The sequence below is a fragment of the Plectropomus leopardus genome, chromosome 11 (genome assembly GCF_008729295.1).
Source record: "Plectropomus leopardus isolate mb chromosome 11, YSFRI_Pleo_2.0, whole genome shotgun sequence".
NCBI lineage: Eukaryota > Metazoa > Chordata > Actinopteri > Perciformes > Serranidae > Plectropomus > Plectropomus leopardus.
In genome coordinates this window covers 20,348,516-20,372,058 of record NC_056473.1, presented here as the reverse complement: position 1 = coordinate 20,372,058, position 23,543 = coordinate 20,348,516, and the positions used below count along the sequence as shown (strand labels likewise).

At 40.5% G+C, this 23,543-nt stretch overlaps 1 protein-coding gene across 1 annotated transcript in view; it reads left to right on the top strand.

Annotated features, from left to right (window-relative positions):
* tmtc2b (transmembrane O-mannosyltransferase targeting cadherins 2b) overlaps window positions 1–23,543 on the top strand; it is a 117,047-nt gene that overhangs the window by 41,277 nt on the left and 52,227 nt on the right. Inside the window, exon 2 of the mRNA XM_042495971.1 lies at window positions 8,194–8,770. Coding sequence (XP_042351905.1) covers window positions 8,194–8,770 — 577 coding nt within the window. The remainder of the gene's footprint in view (window positions 1–8,193; window positions 8,771–23,543) is intronic.

Genomic DNA, 23,543 nt, shown 5'->3' with positions numbered 1-23,543 from the left:
ATTTAGTGAGATCCCTTTTTGTGCATCGTATATTCAAGCAGGTTTGCAGTATCATAAAGAATGTTACAAAAGCACACACTCTACACTTTTTGCAAAGCTTGATGCTATAGATAGTGTATTTGGTTTTTTTTTAAAGATCTCTATTGAATGGATACATTTCAACTTGAAGAAATCGGCACCATGTCGCACCACATCATACTGTGTTGTAATGATAGCCTGCCGACCTGACACTCCTTAAACAGTAACTAACTGGTTAAGAAAAAAAATGCAAAATGACATGAAATTCAAGAAGACTTTCTTTTTAGCTCAACTGCCTCAGTGAGCTTTGGGGCTGCATTTTAAAGCATTATATATTTAGAGATTGCGAAATTAATGTTTTGTGATGTAAATGTCTTGCCTTTTATTGTATTTTCTGTGAGGATGGAAACAAATTGCCCACTGCCCAACCATCAGTATCCACTAGTTAACTAACATTAGCCCAGGGTGCTCTGCACTGTGCACCACCAACACATACCCATCCCAAGTCATCACATATTGCCATTTAGCAGTGGATTTCCTTATCTACATATTATGCTCCAGGTATCTTTCACATCTGCTCTTTACATACCAGGATGCCGCCACTGTGATGTCAACACAAGTACATTGTGGGATTACACTGCCCGTGGTTATGTTTAGGCAACAAAAGCTCATACCAACTAATGCCAGGGCATCAACAAACATGCATACTGGCATGGATGGTTGGGTTTAGGGGAAGGAGGCACATACTGTAACGTGTGGAAAGAAACATCACATTCAGACAAGAAATGAACACGGAACTCCTGCTTGAAAGTCCAGGGTTTGTTGGACCCATCCACCACCCCTCCTGCATGCCCTATAGGTGCTTGGTGCACGGTGCTAACGGAGCTAACAGTGATAACATAGTTTACAATGGTAAAGAGTTTTCTTTGACTCAAAATTGAGCTGCTTAGTTACCCCCCGGGGCACGCTTACAGGAGACCAGAAGGTGGGCACAATGTTTCGACAGCCCTGCTGTTTGGTCTGGACAGTGCTATTAGCAGTAATTGCCAAAGGACAAGCACTGCTGGCTTACTAGCTCCCATCAGACCTGGCTGGTGTTTAGTGCAGTAACTGATGAGAAGCAAAATTAACCAATTAAACATTAACCATGACCGGTCCAAACTATTAGCGACTTTAAATAGTGAAGGGGTCGAGGGAAAGAAAACCTACTACACACTCAAAAGAATCAGCTATATAATGCACAAAGTGATAATGAAGAATACTGAAAGGAGGACATGTTCCATCAGAAGTACAGAGCAGATTCAGCCCAGATCCACCCCTAATTAATGACCTTTATCCTGATTGTCCATCACCTCTATGTCATCCATCTTTTCTCACTGCCCTTTCATCAATTACAATGATGGAGGGGAGGCATCAGGTGTCCACAGCCAGGGCTAATAGTGTAACAACCTCAGCTTCATTGGAATGGTGAAAAAAAATGGGGATTTTTCTTTTTCTGGTGCTGTACATAATCATAATACTGGGTTGTTTGATGAGGGAAAAAAGATGAAGATAAATGTTAGAGGTTGTTATAAAGGTTATTTTCAGCTCAATAAATTAAAATGGAATAGCATGAATTAAGAAAAAAGCCTAAGTGAAAAAAAAGTAATATAAAAACTGGTTTTTGTGTGCTCTTCAACACTCCCTGAGGCTGTTTTCTTTTATTAAGAGCTTTTATTATGGGCTTACTAATCACATATGTCAAAAGGAAGAAAGCAGCCATTCATTGTTCACAATAGGGATTTTACGGCGGCCTCTGTGGTGGTGTGTTGGCTGCAGTGTACGGCCCCACAACTGCTTTCTCTGTTTGTCTGCTGTAGCCTTCCTCATCTTTCATTCACTGCGCTGCCCTCTTGTTCAAGCTAAAATATCAAAACATTCAGTGACATTGTGATACTGGAGTTATTAATTACCTTCTAGCCTGGAGATACAAAACTGGAGATTGGGCCAAAACAAATTTGGACTTTTTCCTTCATGTTGAACAGGACTCAGGTGCTTTTTTTTCCCTCGTTGGATGAGCTACTTTTAAAATGTTAATGCTTGGTTACACTTTATCTTGTTTGGCATCCATTACTGATGGTTGGCAGTACTCATTTATATCTCGATGCTTTAGAAAGCTATTTGTTTTATGCCCCAAAATAGTCATTTTCCCCTCTCATTTGGAAAATTGTTTTTCCCCATCTTTGTGCATTTCATCTCCATCACCCTTTGCATTAATAATTGATTTATTCAAATGAGCTTATTGAGAATTGGATTGCTTTTTTGATGCCACTGAAGTCATTAATTACAGCACCCTAAAGGCACAACATCGGACATTATTTATCTTTAATTCATGAGAACAGTTGAGAGTGTAAATATTTCGTTAAATAGGCTATTACAGTCATGTTAAAGGTCCTATATCATGCTAATTTTCAGGTTCATGCTTGTATTTTGGGTTCATACAAAAACATGTTTACATGCTTTAATCCTCAAAAAGCATATTATTTTTTTCACACTGCCTAAATATATTCACCCTCTGTCTGAAACGCTCTGTTTTCGTGCTTGTCTCTTTAAGCTTTCCTCCCAAAAAAGGCCAGTCTGCTCTGGTCATTGTTTCCAGGTCTTACATATCTGCACTTCCGGCATCTCTACACACTATTGCAACTGGGGAAATGACTGTAACTGCATTTTTGTCTTTAAAAGACTGAATCACACTGACGTTGCTCTAACAGGATCACTTCCGGGTAGACAACTGGCAGTTTATTTCAAAAGTGTAGATATGTAAATTGGCAAACTTTATGTTTTCATTTTCAACTACAATTGTAACGTTTAAAGATATACTGTATTGTTAAACATGTTGATCCGACCTGCCTGACATTTCTGCTCTGCTTATTTTATCTACTGTGTTGCTTTGATAACATCTTTGATAAACCAAATCTGCCAGCATAGTACCACCTTCAAAAAAATATTTTCACCGCTGTACCTTACACACTAACCAATCAAGGCTGAGGCAGACCAGCAACTCCCGTGCTCTAGTAAACTGTTTTTGTCAATGAAGCCTTGAAGCTTTGATATAACAGCTGTGGTCCCTCACTGTCTGAGGCCATGGTAAAGTGTGAAAATATTTTAATTATAGCATACACTTTATACTGATGTAGATTTCTTTGGTGGGCCTTTTTGGTGGCTAAAAACTAATTAAATGAGGCAATGCTCAGCACTATTTGATTTGATGTACTTTTTCAACCTAGACGATATTATAAATATACACTTTGATTCATTCATTCCACTGTAATTGCATGGCAAGGAATCAGCATTAGGTTAGGTAATACAAAAGGACCAATTTAGATTAGGCAATGGCTCAAGTTCATAACGGTGCATACAATAGTGACATCACAACTTCATGAAAGTCCTGACAGCTCGTTTCAAGCCACAGTTTCTGAATATAAGGACTGTTTGTATTCTCTATGGACTGAGTGTTTTAATACTTTCGCAATATTTTTGTAGTAGCTATACTTGCTTTGTATCATAGAAGACATGGAAATTTGACATTTTATAATATGGGACCTTTAAGGAAGCACTTTTAATTTCTTCCATAGTAATACAACATTTTAGTTAAGAAAACCAAGTGAATATGCACTGCAGGGATATTTTTTTTATATTAGGTACCGTAAGTGCAGTGGAGGTATGCCATTAATGACCTGCTAGCATGCCCATGGGAAGAAACATAAGACAAAAGAGCTTGCCGGAAACACTGAGCGGGCTACCCTGATGTCTCTGTGGGCAGTCTAAAAATACCACTGTGCCTCTTTCAGATATTGAAGCAGGGTGATGACATATAGTTGGCAGACCTTCGATCACTTTCTCCAAATTCCCACCAGAGTTGATGCTCTTTGCACATGCTGTCGCAAATGGAAATCTTTATTTGCCTTGTATTTTAAAGGGCCGACTCTCTCCTTAGTCAACATTAAACCAAGCAACTCAGTCTGTACTGTTGTCACCCAGTGTACTTGTTGAACGCCCTTCAGTGAGCTTCGATATTTTCAGCCGTAAGTGTCTCTCACATCCAATGTGTGATTTGGGGACAGATGCCACAGCATATGCAATGGTGAGAATACTTTGCCTATTTTTATGTACTTTTCCTTCAGGCTTTGAAGGATTTTCAAAAGGTTTTATTGTGGTCATCGTGCTACATTTCACCCACAGCTTCATCTCAAATTCATTGAGTAGTTGTAAAGGGAAAATCCTGATGACATGTCCTTGGTTTTCAATCTCCTTTCTAATATCCAGCCTCATCTCCTGTGTGTGCGCCCGCCGCTTAGACTCCAATCAATCTTCAGATAGCCTCTTTCCGTGGGATCCTGTAGTCATTGTATTTTTCTCCTTCTTCTAGCGGGTGCATTATAAGTGAAACTGTTCCAGGGGTAAAGAGGTTAGCTCTCACATGATTATTTCTCAGCTAAGGAGATAGCAGGAGCATTTTTCATGGAAATGCTTTTGAACTCAGCAAAAAAGGGTTTGTGGTACGCCCACATAGAAAACTGTTTTACTCTGGGTTCATAATTACATGGTCTACAGCTCTGTGTAAGCAATTGTCCTTGATTAGATGTTCATTTATGCAAATGCTAAATTTCATAGCAGAGTAGAAAAGCTAGGCCCTTTCGGGGGCAAGGCAATTTTTGTGTTAAAAAACAATAACTTAATCCTGAACAAAGAATAATTCACACATTTGACAGCTTTTAGACAGACTGGGAACAGTCACTGCACTGTAGAAGAAACTGGCTGTTTTCATTGTTCTGTGTGTGCTTTCTAAAGTGTCAGATTGAAAGTGATCTTTTTTGTGAAGCTGTGAGAAGAATTAGTCAGGTCTTTGAAATGAACAACAGACATCATGTTGCTTTTGTTGTTTCTCCTCAGTGGGATCACACATCGTTGTTTTGGTGATGTCATGTAATACTTTTCTTACTCAGTTGAGAAAGTGCTGTTAACATTTGTCGGGTCTCTGAGTTCAGAACAGTTATTCTAATTAGTGGCATTGTGAACAGTATAATGCATAGGCACAGAAAGCTTGCATAACAGCATTACCCCCCTTGCGTTTTCTGTATTGTATTTACATAAGTAAGTAAGCCTTTCCTCAAATAATAAAGACTTTGCTCACATAAGAAATTCTAACAGTAATTAAACTTTCAGTGCACCCCTTGTTTTAGTCCACATAAGGTGTCTTTCCATTAGGGCTGGCCGATATGGAGAAAATCAAATATCATGATAATTCTGTCCAAATACCTCAACATCGATATTGCAGGGTTGACTGTTGATAAATTTTGCTAAAATTATTTTTGTTTTATTTTTTTGCTTGGATGGATTTAGAAACGGTAGTGCCACTACAAGCAATCTTTGTCATCTCTGGATCGCTTTAACACACTTATGCAAACTGGGCAGATACCAAAACTCCAAGAGCACATAGCTGTAATATTAGATGTTCAAAACTCTGTATTTCTATTGGCCAGTGTGCTCTCTGTTATTATACGTATCCATTGTTTTCTTTCCTTTGAGGTTTGACTGGCACTCTCTTAATTATGTCATCTCATTGTGCCTTCTTTTGTAGTGGCACCTGACTGGAGAATTAGTGAGAATTTGCATTTCCTTTTGCAGATTTTCTGAAAAGTCAGTGACAGTATGAGATCCAGACAAGTTGTGGGGGAACTGAGGCTGGCAGCAAGAGGTGCATGATCCAGACAGAGTAATTGGAGGTAGAAAAATTCTTCAGGGGCTCCTCTTGTTAGTGGCCACACGATCCCCTGGTTCCTTTGGGAGTCGTGCGCGGTCGGTGGGAGGAATGTGCTCCCGGGTGGAAAACGTTTTTTTCAGTGCACAGAGAGGTCCTCCCGGCCTCCAGCTCTACTGAGGAATGGGCACAACCAGCCGCAGAAACTCAATCAGCCTCTCCAGCTGGCCTGTTATGGCTGATCGAGGATCTGATGACGATGTAGACCTGCAGTGGATTAATGATTTGGCATAGATTGGGTAGACTGCCCATGACTTGTACTATAATGCAAATGTGTTAATTCAACCGTGGGTGTTTCACATACATCCACTCAGAATAGTTGTTGCGGAGCGGGTTAAGAGGTTACACCCCCATTCTTTGTCTTTGTTCCTCGATTTTCTCCTTTTCAAACGTGGTGCGTTAGGTGCCCGCCTGCTTCTATAAGCAGGAGATGATCTGAGAGGTGAACCTCAACGCTGGACGACTCAGGAAGCCAGGGCCATAAACGCGGTGGGTTTCAGAGTGAGTGGCACTGGCTTTTGTCTGTGTGCTTTGCTGCCAGAAAAATCTGGTGTGGTTTTGAGGCAATATATAATGTATCTGGCCTTGCTGGCTCCACCGCACTGTGCAGTGGAAAAAGAGCGCACTTGTCTCCAAAACGGCTTTGAGATGTAATTGAACCATAATGCCTCTTATGTGAGCATCTTGCAGCAGAATGAAGATCTTGCTTGACAAATGGGCCAGAGAAAATAAACTGGCATATCTGAGTCATGAAGTGGAGAGTTGGGAGTCTTAAGCCAGCCGTTGGAGGGCTTGAGCCTCTGTCGGTCTGACTAGAGAAGCTAAAGAAACCCAATCATCTGTGCGCTGACAACTGAGGCATTTCTATTATATCCCAGCTGATTATTTCTATACCTCTTTCAACATCCTGAGACCAGGTAGTATTTATTTCCCTTAGATCCATCATAAGATGGATATTTCTGCTCACCTTTCTCAGAGAGAGAGAGGATTCAATTTGTGATTTGATGAATGCTGCAGTCCCTGCTGCGCCACACCAATCTCTCCATGAGCTTTCGGGTATTGAGAGGCGTTAGTTGCAAAGGTACAGCGTCATGCTTAAGAGCTTCAGAACGGCTTTGCAGGCAGTTCATTACTCTTGAGTCTACTGTTTTCTGTTCCACTTCTCTCACCTTTTTGTTTATTTTACTCATCGATAAAAATAAGCAGTTATTCCCTCTTCTGTCTGTTTCTCTTTTCCACCTTTCCTCCACCCATCTTCTTGAACTGACTGTGTTAATTGTGACTGTGGTGACAACACATTGTAACCTGGTGCTCTTGTTGTGTTATCACGCGTTATGTCCCATCAATCACACCTTTAATTAGAATACCTCTGTTCCGCTATTGTCATCCACCGTGTCTCTGTGGAGGCTCGTTCTGTTGCCTTTAAATCATCAGTGCCCCCGTGTCCCAAGCTGAATGCAGCAGAGCACTCTGTCAGACACCTCAGAACATTGCAGAAAAGATGGAAAAAACATTTTACATTTAACAGCTCCTGTAGGGAGAAACGTGCCTTCCCTTTTTACCCTCCCTTGACCCCTGCTGGCCATCCTACTCAGCCACTGACACGCACAGCTTGTGGCTGATGTAGCAGCATTAGGTTAGGCCACGAAGGTTCATCCCTGACAGAGGGGAGGCCACACTGGCCCCTTGCTTAGGGACCATGCCTGCCAAGGCAGGTTGAAAGTGCACATTTGTTTTTCAGAAATGTTTTCAACCATGGTTACTCCTCTTTGTTTTGCTGCATCTTCACAAACTCTGAGCTACGGTGTCTATTGTCACCACGGGTTGCCTTCTCTCCGAGCTGCATTTTGCCAACATGGCGTTCCCCTACTGCGTGCCCATATTTGTTTGTGGTTAAAGGGCGTGGATCTCTTGCTTAATCCCCCGAGTCCACAGCTGTAAGAGCTGTAAGAGCTGTGGCTGTGGTGGCAAAGCTGCCCAGAGCTTGAAACTCGCCCTCTGATTTTCTGTTTGTGAATGCCACATGACCGCACTCTCTCTCTGGGTAAAGCTGTAAGTAAATGCAAAGTTTCACCTCATGACAACCTATATTTTCTGCTTAGTCCGCAATGGTAAAGAATAGCTGTACATCCTCCTCAGAAAAGTGCATTGCCAGTAGAATACTGTATACCATAAACGCTGGGTTCAGACATAGTACTTTTATTGAATGTGGCAGGGCGGAAAGTGGTCAGGCAGTGAAGCAGTGTGACATTAATTGAATTGACAAAAATGTCCACATTAAGTACAGTATCAAATATTGATTTGATCGTTCCTTCTACAGTATATACATCATGTTTTTTGGGTTTTTTTTCTAACCTTTTCTGTTCTCTTTGCAGCCGTGCAATCAAGACTAATCAGGACCTGCTCCCAGAGACCCCCTGGACAAATATCTTTTATGATGACTTCTGGGGCACCCTACTTACACACAGTGGCAGCCATAAGTCTTACCGCCCCCTCTGCACCCTCTCCTTCCGCCTCAACCATGCTGTGGGTGGGCTGGAGCCCTGGGGTTATCACCTGGTTAACGTGGCCCTTCATGGAGCTGTGACAGGCCTGTTTACCTCCCTGGCTCGCCTGCTGCTCGGAGGAGGCCTGTGGAGCCTGCTGGCCGGCCTGCTCTTTGCTTCTCACCCTATCCACACTGAAGCGGTGGCGGGCGTCGTGGGCCGGGCTGATGAAGGCGCCGCCCTTTTCTTCCTGCTGTCCCTGCTGTGCTACATGCGTCACTGCAAGCTGCGGGGCCATGCCGGGCCCTGGCGGCTCATGGCCTGGTTCCTGGGTAGCCTTGGCTGTGCGGCTTGCAGCATGCTGTGGAAGGAGCTTGGAGTTACGGTCCTGGCCGTATCAGCGCTGTACGACGTGTGTGTTTTCCACAAGCTCAAGTTGCGACAGGTCATCATGCTCCTCTACAAGGTAAACAGTTTGTGCAGTGCTGCTGCTTTTTCACATGTATCTGATTTCCTGCACCCGCTCCCTGACTCACAAGAATCTGGCAAACAGCATTTGAAAGTTGATGTATCTAGGTGTGTGTGCCTGTGTATGTGCACTATATGTGTGCTTTTGTTTGCTTTTCCGCACAATATAATTTGAAAAACATTTGCGAGTGTATGCACAGCTGTGTCATTCAGGTCAGATTGTTGTGTTTCCCATTAAATGCAAGGAAACACATGTTGGGAAAGGAAAGCAAACAGGATCATTTTTCTGTGTCTGTACAAAAAGCCCAATCACCACTGCTATTTTACAGATGTACCCATTTATATTTATTGATGCATGTATTGATAGGTAATCTGAGAGGAATGATTATGGTAATGAAAAATCATTACAGTAATTAGTAGGGTAAGTTTTATTGCTGAAATTTAAATTATAATATTTAACCTTTCAGCCCCAGGTATGAACTCCCTCTGATGGGCAAACCTACAAAAACTAAAATTCATGATGTGATCTGTCCCTTCTTGTAGCTCCACCTTAAACAGTTACACACATTGCTTTTGTCATCTGACGAAACAACTAAATTCTTGAAAACATAATTAAGATCCAGTTTAACCAATAAGAAGTCAATTAAACTAAGCCCTGCATGAGAGTGTGCAGCTAACTACTTATCGACCCATTATTGTTTATCATTTAGATCTCTTTATAAGACGTAATTATGAAAAGTGAGCTGTTTGCCACATGTTACACATCAGGATTGGAACAAATTACTTTGTGTCTTTGGGTTTTCCTCTTTTGCTTTTGTGCATACTATAAATGAATGAGTGTGTATGTGGGTGTGTAGTTGTACATGCTAGATAGCAAGGACCCTGAAACATATTTTAGCAACAGAGCGAGGACATTTTTGAAAGTGAAGACATTTTGGCTTGTTCTCTCTTCTGTAAAGGCCTGTTTGAGGGTTAAGACTTGCTTTCAACATTCAGGTTACAATTACATTTGGATTAGAGTTTGGGTTGGGTGTTTTGTTTTGATGATTAAGTTTAGGGTAAGGTTCTAGAAAATGCATTGCGTAAATGAGGGTCCTCACAAAGTTAGAAGTAAAAGGATGAGTGTGTTCGAGTATGCGTGTGCCTGCTTTTGCTTGTATACTCACGTTGCACACTGCAAGGGCAAGACAAGAAAATGAAAAACGTTTTTCAAAAGAAATAGCTGAGATAAGAAAAAGTAATGTCCATGTTATATTGTCTTGTCGCTTTTGAAGCATTCAGCTATTTTTTCCCTTAACAGCTCCTGTCACAAGTATTTACTGTTTGCTGTCTAGTCAATGTGACATCCACAACTCTCAACCCGTCATAACAAATTCAACAAGACGTGTGCACTAATGTAACAAAAGGGCTCCGTAGCAGCCAATGAGAGGGTGGCTCTCTGGCACACCCCGGCAAAGAACAACACTTAAGTATATGCTGTCGGATGAGGAGGGTTAGGGGGGCAGCAAGAATAGAGGCAGAAACAAAGAAAGACCGGCAAGGAGATAGAAACAAAGAGAGAAAATAGTTTAATTGAAGAGCAAATCTCTCCCCTCCCTTTCATTGCTCAGCGTAGTTTGGAAAGGAAGAGTGAGGGCCTCTGCTGCCGTCCTCTCCACGCTGTCCTCTCATGATTTAAGCCTTATCTGACTCCCGGTGTCCTCTGGAGTATGGCCCATCCATTGCCGCAGGCAGACAGGCCCTCTAATGGCTTGTCAGGCATGGCTAGACTAGAGAGGAAACAGGGCCAAAAGGGCCAAGGGAGATGATGCCTCATAGCTGACACTTTTTCAAGTTTTTGATCGAAAATCCACAAAGCCTGCTGATCCAATTGTCTTTAGGAAAAAAAGACACGAACTGGCAGATAGTTACACTTCTGGCACGGAGCAAGCCCTACAGATTCCTTTCATGGCTTGCCATCGTGGTTAACTAACTTGGCCAGCGTCTCCTGGGGCAGATGCGTTCTGCTACAGTACAGCAAGGCCCATCCAGCGGAGCTTCTGGATTCCAGAGTGCTATTGTTGATAAAGGTTTTTGCCTTTATGCTGTGTTGTTTTTGTGTAACGATGTTGCTGTTCAGTGATCATAAAAATAAGATTTGAATTAGCAACTAACACTCTATGGCAGCTTTCATACATAAGTGCTTTACGTGCAATTACAGAAGAATATTGAAGTTTTAAAATTTGCAAAAAATAAATTACAGAGTAGGGAGTATTTCAGTAAAATAAGCGAGATAACAAGAAACTACACAGAAGCAAGATTAAAAGTCATAAGATGCTTCTTAAGAGAATTAACACTTTCGATTTGCACTTCGAATGTTTGTGGTCAAATTTTGATCAATAATAATTTAAAGGGCAACAGCACTTAAAGTAAAAATTGCAATGTATTATTTCCATGGCCAAGGAAAGTGTAATCAATATTTGTGATCATGAGCTGCTCTCTCAAAGCCATAAACTGGAGATAAAGTCTGAAGCTGCCCTATAGACGAGAAATGGGAGCCTTATTTTGTGCACCCGCAGAAGGTTTGTTTTCTTTTTTTATACCCAAATTATCTTTAGTCTGTTGTAGTGTTCTCAGTTGTGAAACAGAAAATGTACTCAGATTGTTCCCCTTGGTGCTCTTAGTGTCACTGATGAAGTTTTTCATCATTAATTGTCTATGGAGCTGCTCCAGAAAGAATACTCAGTAACATAATAAATTCCAGTTTGAGCACTCTAGTTCTTGAATTTGGGGGGGAATTGTTCATGTTTACTAATATTTTTCGATTGCTTAAGACCACAGGGAAAACATGTATGAATTTTGAAAATGGCCATAGTTCATCTTTATACTTATTTCTACTTCTCTGCCTTCATTGTTGGCACATAAGAGTGTGTTCAGTGACCTCTATGAGGCAGGAGCCGGGAGAATAGAGGGAGGAGCAGTCGACTAAGTATAGATGTGCTAAACCATTCAGAGCCTCGTAAACTGGTTATAAGGCTTTAAAATTGACGTAAAGCTAGTGCTGCTAAAATCTCTTCATTTTTTGGGGATTTCCCAATTAAAATAGCATTGCAATAGTCCAGGCAAGACAAGACATCCAAGGTTTCTGCAAGTCAAGTTCAATTTCAATATCAAAAAATAAGCCTCGAAGATCTACAATCTGTTGTTCAGCTTATGACATCATTTATCATAAAACAAAGGCCGTTTCTAGTCAAACCAATGTCACAAAAAATTTCATCACTTCAAATGATGAATGATGCACAATGCTAATGATTTAAACCCTTAAAACCGGAGCAAATTGGCTGGATTTCTTTCAAAACATGGGAAGAAGGCAATGAGCAACAAAAGAAGACATTACTCAAATATAGCAAGAAATTTGGACAATGTACAAGAAAATTACCTAAAAATTAATTTAAGAAATAGAATAAAATAAAATGAACAAACACGCAAACAAGGAAATGACCTGGAAAATGTGCTTTAAAAAAATATAATAATTTTGTAACATAATTTCACACATTTATTTATAATAATGACATTTTTTTTCCTTTTTCCATCAGCATTTTTAAGCTTTTGAATTTTATTTTTGAATCTACAAAAAAGTTTTAATTTTTTTTTTTTTTTTTTTATCTACTAACTTGCTGCTATATATAACGTTACTCATATCCTTTTAATTATGTTTTTGAAAGAAGTCGCACCAATTTGCTCAGGGTTCAAAGGGTTAAATACTTGTGAAAGGGGCGCCCAGTAGCTCAGCTGGTAAAGCGGATGCCCCATGTACAAAGGCTATGTACTTGTCACAGCAGCAGCAGGTTTGATTCCAACCTTGGCCCTTTGTTGCATATCATCCCTTCTCTCTACCCCCTTTCATACTATAGCTGTCTTTTCAAATTAAGGCAACCACTTGTTAATGCTGAGGCATTTGCAAAAAAAAAAAAAAAATTTTAAAAATGTATTTAGTACGGTGAAATACTGAATGAACCTTGACAACACCCCTGAATGAGGCAGTCATGTACAACAGTCATGAAGAAGGCTTCAGGTATATGTGAGTATTTTTAACATTGCAACCATCCATACTCTATAGTACACACCTAGATATGAAAAAAATAGCCAAAATCATGTTCAGCAAGTTTTAAATGAATTGCCACAAACACTACTGTAATGGCCAGATAAACCAACACACTAGATAGAGTCTGAAAAGAAAAATCCCTTTCCCACAGCAGAGAGGAAAACTGACAGTGCTTTGCACTGAGGAAGAAAACAAGGATCTGCGTGGGTTGTCAGGGGCTTTTCGAGAAAACAACAAACTGTTCATTCTGTTTAGAAAAGACTGTAAAGCAGCATATTTTTCCATATGGCTCAAATTCCTGACATGCAGCTTTAAGCTGACAATTGTCATTATCCTAGCGTGTCATTTAGTCGCACCACAGACAACATAAAAGGAGGCAGAGAACTGTCATCATCACGTCAATCATGTTCACTTGGGAGGTTTCTTGTCTGCCCGTACTGCTGCTCTGTGATCATAGATTCATATGCATGAGTGTTGTGACTCCTGTGTCCACTACGGCAGCATGCACATTCGTCTCTCCTTCCCTCTGTGGGGGAGTGCGGTCACTTTGACTGATGATAAACAAAGGGAGTTATTCCTCACGGTGAGTGGAGCCTTCAACCGCCTGCATGATCATTCGTTGTGTACAGAGCTGAAAATCACAGCGACAATAAATACAGCTCCCTCCTTCAAGTTATGGCTCGAGATCTGTCAGGTGCTGAAAACTTGGTCACCCACGCTGTATGAATGGGAAAGCAGCACTGTAACATTAATGTTCTGTGATAAGAGGGAATTGCATAAAAGCATGACAAAGTAACTGTCACCATGTGCCAGCTTCCTCCTTGTTTGAGTATATAAAACCCATTTTTAAGTCGGACTAAAGAGCCCGGTGTGCTCCCTGACTGACAGGCCTCGTTGGGCCAGCGCTGCGTTTTATCACTGAGCTCTCCGCTCTAGCTGCAGTCATTTGACATTTAATGTTGGAAATGGTGAAATGGGCTTTCTTATCTGATTGTGGCGCACAGTCAATTACATTAGAGTTTTATATCTGCTGCAAATCTCCCTTTGTGTCATTACGGCTTCTGTGTGCGGTTTGAAGGTTGTAGGCAGGCGAGACTAGGAGCTTCACTGTAATTCCATGTAGGATCATAACTCATTTCATCAGGAGTTAAACTGTAGACTCTGCATACAAAACAGAGAGAAGGAGGTAATGCATGGATATTATCTTGATTTATTGGTTATATGTTGCATAGCGGGGCCTGGAGAAGCATGGGCTACAATGAACCATATGTAAAAATAAACCTAGAAAACAATTGCTTTAAGGACAAATAATTATGTACAAAGAAATATCTTACATGAAAGCATGCTGTATTGAAATTAGGTCAGAATATACTGTCAGTTTGAATACACTATAATTACTTTGTATACTGTGCATGTGTCTCTTATTGGAGGGTTTTGTCTGTGTGATGTCAGCTTCAGAGCTTACAAGGATCCAGTTCTTCCATTCATCAAATTTAATTGTCCCTGGGCAATACAAAATCCTTAAAGGGATTAGACAAATGCAAGCCAACTTTATAATCTCCACTAGATTCTCTGAATATTATACAGTGCATTCACTTTGAAAGCTAATACAAGTTGACTACTTCTGCTCGTGTTCATGTCAGCGGTACAGGAACTTTTCGGGCTGAGAGAATTAAAAAGAAAAGAGAGACGGAGAGAGAAACAATTGTGCTTAGACAGTAATTGAATAAGCACACGTTAGGTAAATGGTGACGCTGGAGTCAAAGCTCTTGGAATTTTCTGGCATCCAAACTTTGGGGAAAGCTTTTATTAAGAGATCTGGTGCAACCTTTGCATGCTCACATGACCTTTCTAAGAAAAACATAGTGCTTTGGTTGAGTGCTATGTGAATAAATACATTCAAAACATCTCTTTCTTACAGAGTATGCCTGCATTAAAGGGCAACTCCATATTTTTTTGAGGTTTTTATATTTTTCTGCAGCTTTCCAGTGGTGTTGTTCAAAAGCAAAATTTTGTGTAGTTGTCTATGTTTTAGTCTCAAAAACTCTGTTTTCCTAAGCCCTTGTTAAGACTTTTTCACGTGACCTGATGTATTTTTTGCATGTTTTTGCTACATAAAATCCCACATACTGTTGGCACCACCATGTTAGTTTTGTTCCGAAAGTAAAACAACAACAAACAAATGAAACAATTTAGTAGGCAGTAGGCCAGCTACTCCCGTGTGCTGTGTGGTAAAATTACTATTTCTATCAATGGAGTCTGGTGGCTTTGAGGAGAGGATCGATAACAGCTTTAATTTCCCATTGGAAATGACTGTCTGACTGCAAGGTAAAGACATAAAAGCGGCTTTTGTGTGACTTTTGAGGGTACATCACAGCTTTTTATTAACTGAAGTGTGGGAACTTCCATTTGTGAAACACAGAAGAACGCAGATGGACTTGCCCTCTAAGATGAAATTTAACTTACTGTGACCCATAATCTCCTATACACCTTTCAAAAAACATTACCCCTCTCCTTTCCCTCCCTCCCCTCATTAGTCTGTATGTTTAGTGTTGAACCCACCAGCACCCACAGCGCTGATAAACGTGCCAGTGTAAATCCACAGCTTAGAGTGTGCTCTAATTACTTCTTTCCAAAACATGTGCCTTCTTCAAAAGTGGAAAAAAACTGTCATTAAATTGTTTACTCAAGCTGACCTTTACAGTGGTGATATTCTCCAGTTGCCTTTGTGCCTGATTAAAGCATTTATTATGGCCATGTGTTCTTATGCATTGAGCTACTCCCAGGCAATGAGTTTACTGCATTCAAATGTAACAGTGTTGGCAATCCCATAACCGCAAATTTATGTGGAAAAAGCATGCTTTTTACGAGAGCGTTTCCTGCACAGCATTAGTTAATAGGCTCATTTTCAATAAGAGATACTGAAACACAATTGGAGCGCTTAATTTAGTTTAGGAAGGAATGCTTTTTAATGAGATCTCATGATGTTTATTCCATAGTATAATGCGATAAATTGTCTGTCCTGAGGACTGAGGTGTTCTTTCTTTGTTAAGTGTTAAAATAAATGTTTGGACAATTGAAGACAGTGTAATTAGCCTGAATGCAAGCTTGAGTGATGGGGAAAACAAGAACTACTATACCCTCTAATTCAATGTAAACATCTTCACTACAATTTCACTCCTTTTCTTTTGATGTGCAGCTTTGTTTAGTCATGAGGATCCATTCTTCTTTTGTTTGACAGGCCTGCCCACATAATGCTACACTCCTTGTCCACATTTTTAGCCAGTGAGAGTGTCAGTGAGTTCTTTTTTCTTACTGGAGAGACAATACTAATTGTGAACATGCAGGTACAGTATGAGACACAGTCCCTGAGGGGCTGACACTCAACAACTCTTTGAAAACACAATCTAGAAATCTGATGCTTGGAAGGTGTAAACTGGATAAAGAGGAATTATCTTGGTGATGTCATGTCAACACCCTACATCCATCAGGATTTCCTGAGTACATGAGGGCTCAGATATGTCTTCAAAGAAACTTGAGAGATTTGTCTGCTTTTGTTTGCATCCAGTGTCCGGCTACGCAGATGCTGGAAAATGATTTCCAAATCTGGAACGAGACCCAGCTGGCCCTTAGTGAATGTCAAGCTCACACACTTTATCTTTTCACACCTCCCGTCTTCTGTTCACACTTCGGCTATTAGCGCAAGGTCACTGGCTATACCGTGTGTTTGTGTCTGGAGGGTGACGGAGTTGACAGAGTTTACCTGGGAGCTCAGGTGTCGTAGTGCTGGTGGGGCCTTTGAGGCCTGACCTCAGGGAGGTCAGAGGAGAGAGGGGGGGGGGGGGGGGGGGGGTCCCTCTGAACATATACAGTTTGTCTGTGCTGTGCATGTTTACATGCCGAGGTGTATGTGAGCTATGGACCTTGCATACAAAATATGACATCCATACATACCCTTGCTGTGTGTTAGATGAGGTAAAAGGAAACACAGCCCAGCCAATACATTTTTACCTGGGGCTCCACAGATGCTCCTCCATGCTCTAATGGCTCCTGTCACTGTGTGATGGATTGGGCCTGGTGGGCTCAGCTAGTGCCCCCTGCCCTCACCCACCTGCCTCTCACATGGGGATACACACCGCCACTTCTGGTCTGGATATGGAAATGGGCAGTGGGAGGCATGCATAATGGAGACACATTTATGGGAAAAACAAAAAAGTTATGGGATAGATGTTGTAGGTTGAATTGTTTTAAGGAATAGTTTTAAAGTTCCACACTTTTTCAATCTCTTGCTGAGGGTTAGATAAGAAGACTGATGTCACTCTCATGTCTGCTCGGTAAATATGAAGGTACAGCTGGCAAGTGCTAAGTTTAGCTGAGCACAAAGAGTGGTAACATGGTGAAATAGCTAGCCTGGAGTCTTGTCATCACTGTCGTTGCCAGGCAATCAGTTAAGAATTCAGGAAGTTACTGCCCCCAGGAAATAGTCTTACACAAAAACCTACAATAGAAAGATTATTTGCCTATCAGTACATTTACATGATGTTAGAATAAGCAGAATTATTGTATTAGTGTGACTAAAACTGACATGTAAACATGTTAGTCCGACTGAAATCTTACTAAATCAAATTTTTTTGGTCGAATTTACACACCTAGACGCATTTAGGTAGCTACTCTTTCGTGTATACACCTCAACTGGACTTGAACTGGTATAGGCATTCTGCACATGCTCCTTTTTGCCGTTTCCAGCTTTGACCTGGAAGTCAAACTGCATAAATTCCTGGAGGAAAGCTGGGAAAAACAAAATAAAAAGAAGGAAAGAAAACAAAACAAGAAAAATTTAAAAAGTAAAGGGTAGCATATGTACAAAATGTACAGTGCAGAAAAGATATCAATTTTTAACCATTCTACATGTAACCCATTTGCCACTTGCTAACTTGTGTGGTACGTGACATAAACGTCAACTGGAAGAAGGTCCAAGAGTAACTAGCTGAAAGGGGGCATATCACCACCTCCTGTGGCAGAGTCGGGCATACTTTCATCAGTAAATCGAGTCTTTCCCGGTGCTTGTATACTGGAACAAGGACAGTTGTTCAGTTGAATGGCCTAATCGAGTTATGACCGTAGCTCGACTTAACTGTGCACGTTAACGTACTGAGTGACTCCAAAATGTGACACAGTTTGGCACCGAAATGACATGGTAAGGTGTAGAAAACAGATAATAGTTTGAGTTAACATAGCTATGTTTGTCACGTAACTTAAGTTCCGCACATCAGTAAAAGGTTTACTATGCATGGCTTTTCTGAAAAATTATGTATAGACTCATACAGAAGTAATCCTTTGCAGTAATCACGAATGACACACTGTAAAATGTGTGGTGGTGTATTTTTCTGCAAAAACTCACCCCTGTAAATGTCATTTCTTAAAATGTTCTTGTTTTTTTGTTCGGAACATTTATGGGCATGTGCCACCACAGTGCAAATGTGAGGCCGGGGCTTTACAAAAAAGGTAGTGACCAGATGTCAGATTTTAAGAAAAAGACATCCAAGAGACGCAGCATCGAAAAACGCAAATAAAGCGAAGTGAAATGCCAAGCGAGAGTGATTCTGTGGCTGGCTTTTACTTTTACTTTGTGTGTTTGTGTTTACAAACATCATCCGCCAATCCTGCGTGGTATACCTTTAAGTTTTTTACATATGTGATTTAAGTTACTTATGAGTTAATTTACAAATGTAAGTTACAATAAGTCAAAGTTAACTTTTGCTTTCACATGAGACACAAACTGTGGTCTCCTTGGTGAAAGTCTTGTGTTTGCTGAACTATCAATCCACCTTAAATCCCCCCCCCCAAAATGGCAAACTACTCCTTAAAATATGTTTTGAGACTGTAAATGAAAGATGCTGTAACTTCACGATGTCTCTCTTTCTAAAGAATAAGACATACAGTAGCAGGCTAGTAGTGAAGACATTCCAAACACAGATGACTGAACAGGTCTTTTGACCTCTGAATGTCTTCGCTGTGGGGTAAAATGAGGCGAGTGGAACCACAGTGATAGAAAGTGACTTGAGTGGGGTTTGCTGCGGCCTACCGTCCATCAGCCATAACTGAACCTGACAGGCAGGGTGCCAGAGACAGCTAGCACAGTGACCCTGACTCTGCACGCTGTGAGAAGGTGGAAGCAGAGAGAAAAAGGATGAAAAATCCTTGAAACAAAGCCTCATGTCGGTACGAAAAAACAACTGTGAAATAAAATGTGAGGCTTGAAATTTTGACGCTGTCCCTTGCTTTGCTTCTCACTGAAAATGATCACATACACTGTTCTTTTTATAGCCATCATGTCGATCGCAGTGTGTTATGTAAGATCTCAGTCCTGGAAAGGAATGTCCCACAGCACCAGGGTCCTGCAGCATCGGGCTGTTTTAATGGATACATGTATAGATTTACTGGTTTGCCGGTTTTCCCAGAATCATTACGTTTTCATAAGAGATAATTGAATAACCCAGACATGGTACAGGAAATAACAGACTCACATTAAAGAAATTCAACTCATTTTAATTAACTGAGACATGCTTCCAGTGTATTTTCTTTTTAAGGATAGTCCCGAACCACAGTGGAGCAACTCTACCAGCTTATTCTAAGCTCAATTGACATTTTACATTCAAAGATCTGCAAACTATAGTTTAGAACTTCAACACAAGTAAAATATAGTTTGGGCCTTTGTTTCAGTTTCTGACCAGAGCTCCTATTTATGGCTCCTTTTATGGTCTCAACAAATAAACTGGCATGTAAAATCACTCAGCCAGAGCTGCATTACATAGACTCCCAGCTACTGTACCAGGAAAAAAAGGAAAAAGGCCCAGTCACAGCATTTGTTAGACCTCGTGTGAACACACAGTGTAATTTCAGCTACATCTTATTCTGAAAGGATAATGTACATAATTTTGGAAAGTACAAAATCAAAGTTGTTCACAAACTCAATTAGTTTTATGACTTGTTGTTATGTAAAACGCAATAAAAAGATGAGCATTAAAACCGGAACAGCTCTGAGCCTTATGGCAGGTTTCCAGAGCTCTTGACAAATTTCTCATGTTAGTTGTTTTGTACTTTGCACAGTAAATACGGCTTATAAGAATCCTAATCAAAACAAGCAGAACTAGATATCCCATATACTATAAGCTGGTGCCAAACCTTTCCGATGGATAAGAGAAATGAAATCATTCAGATGTGGAATGGGCAAACTGCCACTTTCAACAAACAAAGGGAACAATTGTAGGGCTATCTGCAAGTCCTTTCAACATGTCCTGTAATATTCACAAAGGCTCCTGCAGGCAGAGCGGTCCAGTCTATTACCTGAATAGGTAAAGTCCTAGCAGTAATTCCCCCTATGCATGCTGCTACAAAGGACCACTGCGTTTTCCAGCAGAGGTCCTATCATCACCGCTGGCGCTCGCAGCGCAGAGGGCGAGAACCGAAGAGAGATGGGGCATGTGCGAAAGAGAAGCAGAAAAAAAGTGTTTTGAAGAGGAGGGGAGAGACATTAATGGATGGAGCGGCCAAGGGACAGAGGGAGGGAGAGAAAGAGAGTCTGCTGGAGACATTTTTAGGAGGCAGAGTGCGTGTGATGTCCCTTCATCAGACGGCTTGTCGCTCCCCATGAACCATCAGCCAGTGGATGCTCTATTTTGGGAAACGGAAACTGGGGAAGGACTCATAAAACAAGCTGGTGCTATAACTTTTTATTAAATATGATATATCAATAAGTCATAGAGCCTCCTCCCTGAGCGCATGTAAAACCTGCATGGACCACATGCCTAATATTTATTTATTTATTTATTTGTCCATCCAGTAATGGTTTCTGAAATTCATTCTTAATATACGTATATTAAATGCTGATGTGTCACCCTTGCTTTCAATGCTGCTAAACCTTAAAGAATTATCAGTATTATTGAAGGGGCTGATGAAGACTTCTTAAAAATACTTTTCTGGGGATATTTTTATAGAAAGTACAATTAAATTGAATTGAATTTGTTTATAAATTGAAATAAATAAATTTACTGACTATGGGCCTATTTTTTTTTTCTATTAGTGCTGGTTTTAAAGTTAGTGGTCATGTTTTGCACCAAGACAAGGGGAACTCCTCTCAGTTACAACCTAGGAATTAAACAAGTGTGAATTTGCAAAAGCTGCAACTGCCATGCAAAATTTTAGTCATAGGGTAAAAACTGTGGCCAACAAAGGGACAGGAAGTCTCTGTGGAGCGAGCAATCAACCAACCAACCGAGCAAGCCATAAAGCTGCTGGTGGCAGCTAATACATTCAAGATGTGATCGTGTTCATAAGAACATATGCTTTACACATACATTATTTGTCCTACCGTGACACAAAGTAACATAGAGAAGACAAATGTTTAGGTTTTTTTTTTGTTGTTGTTATTTTTCTCGGCAACCTTTTTTAGAATAGACGCATGGTTTCCCTTATTTTGTCTTGAAGGGATGCTGGGTATTCCCTGACTCCAGCTTTGTGCTTGCTGCTTTTCTCTGTCTTGTGTGATGTTAAACTGAAGAGCCTGGGGCTTTTGACTGTTGGTTAGACAGAGCGGGTGGCTTGGGAAATTTGCTGTTAGGCTGCTGGAAATTGTGACAAACCTTTTTTGCTGCTTTGTGGCATTTATGCAGATAAATGTATTCATTCATTTTGCTTGCACATTTGGTTTTCCCTCTTTCCTGTACATGTTAACTTTTATTCACATTACGTATTGGATTGTTGTAACTGTATTATTGTTTTGTTTCATGTATATGAAATATCGAAAAAAAAGTTTCGAAAATGAGCAAGTTACCTGCTGTAACTTCAACAGGTATGTATTGGTAAATGAAGGTATGTAGCTAATTTAATTAAACACAGAGTTTTAAGTTTTGAGATAGCTGCTGTTCTGAAAAGTAAGAAAAAGTTCATGTAGCATACATGATGGCTACCATTGTGCCTTGTGCTCTATGAAGAGGAGGGTGTGGAGTCATATTGACTTGCACAGTTGTAACAAGAAGACTGTGATTTGATCTCCGTGCAGAATAGCTTATCATTTCAAATCTTATTGTTATCCATCTTAAACATATAAAACACAAAAGTGCCTGGTGAACGGTCTGCTCTATCTGACATGACTTTATGATCATGGATGCATTTCTTGTGTGATGAACACAGAGAAGATTTTCAGTAATAAATCTGTGGATAGATTGGCTTGTCTGTGATCCTGAACTAGTCCAAGACTCTCTTCCACTGAGTTCTTCGTTTCTTTTTCCTCGAGTTTCTCAGTCTAATCCTTTGGGTATGGCAATGCAGCCATGAAGGCTGAGTGCTGCTCTTCAGCTGTTTTCCCCTCATTTCTGCTACTCTCTAATTGTTTTAAAATTCTTTCTTGTTTAGCTGCTGAGTTGCAGTTTTAGTCCTTAAAGATTCAGTCAACCGTGTGGGCTAAATGGACTCTGGCCCACGCCCAATTCTAATTTCTCCTCTGTGACACATTGGAATGATTATCACAGTGGTAAAGCAAAGCCACACGGGGAAATCTATCAGTTGTAAACATGGATACGAATTGTGGAAAGAATCCTCCTCCACAAGAGGAACTGCAAAAGGACATCCAGTAGCACTGAGACATATTGATTAAATCTTATCATTAAGTGTGATCAGTGCTTGATTTTGTGACGTTACTCGGCTTCAAGACACATAATATTACAAAGTTGTCATGATGTTAGTTACACAAATTTGCATGGCAATTTGTTTTTCCTCCAGCATGATGATATCCAACTCAGGATTAATAATTCATTGATATCTTAGCTGTGAAAACCCCGTCACCATCCTGTCACAGAGGGATTGCACCAAAAAGAGACATGCAGGTGCTTGATTTTTTCACAAGCACATCTGGGAATTCTTCTCTCAATCCCCAGATTCATTGGTAATCTCGGGGCATAGCGGTGTATAATTGAGTTATCATGCCCTTGTGGGAGTTCAAGCGCGCATGGAGACATATGGAGGCTTGGAGATCTACAGAAAGATGTCTGCCAGCATACTCACACAACAATAAAGGTTTCTCTGTCTTCCGTTGGATCTCACAGGCACTTTTTCATCTTTCTCTCTCTCGAGTGCTTTTTTTATCTCTCCCTCTCTCTGTAGCCATTTTTGATTAACGTCTTTGCTGAAAACTGCAAATTAAAGTAATTTCATGGTCCTTGAGTGACATTTATGATTCTATGATGATTTTATGACTTTGATCTATGGCTCTTTTCCTTTACAAATGAAGCAGTGCCCTTTTGGGATTCAGAGTTAATTCTACCTGGTGGATATTCTGTGAAAACTCTGTGTTTTTAATTAGGTTTAGAAATAGAGCATCACTGCATGTATGTGTGTATTCTCTTGTATTTCTTATCAACAAGGTGCTCTGTGTAAACTGATAATAGTTCAATATTATTACTTGTACAACCTGTTGTTGTTATGTTCTCTTTAGTTTTATTCCTATAGGCATACATAAGTGTTTATTTTTACTTGCTGAGCAGATAGAGAGGATGGCCCTATTATATTTTAACAAGCATGCTCTTTAAAATTAGCCATGGTGGCTGTGTGGCTTTAGGGACGACTGTTTGACCCCACTTTTGGTCCAGCCTAAAATGTCTCTACAGCTATTGTACGGATAGCCTTAAAA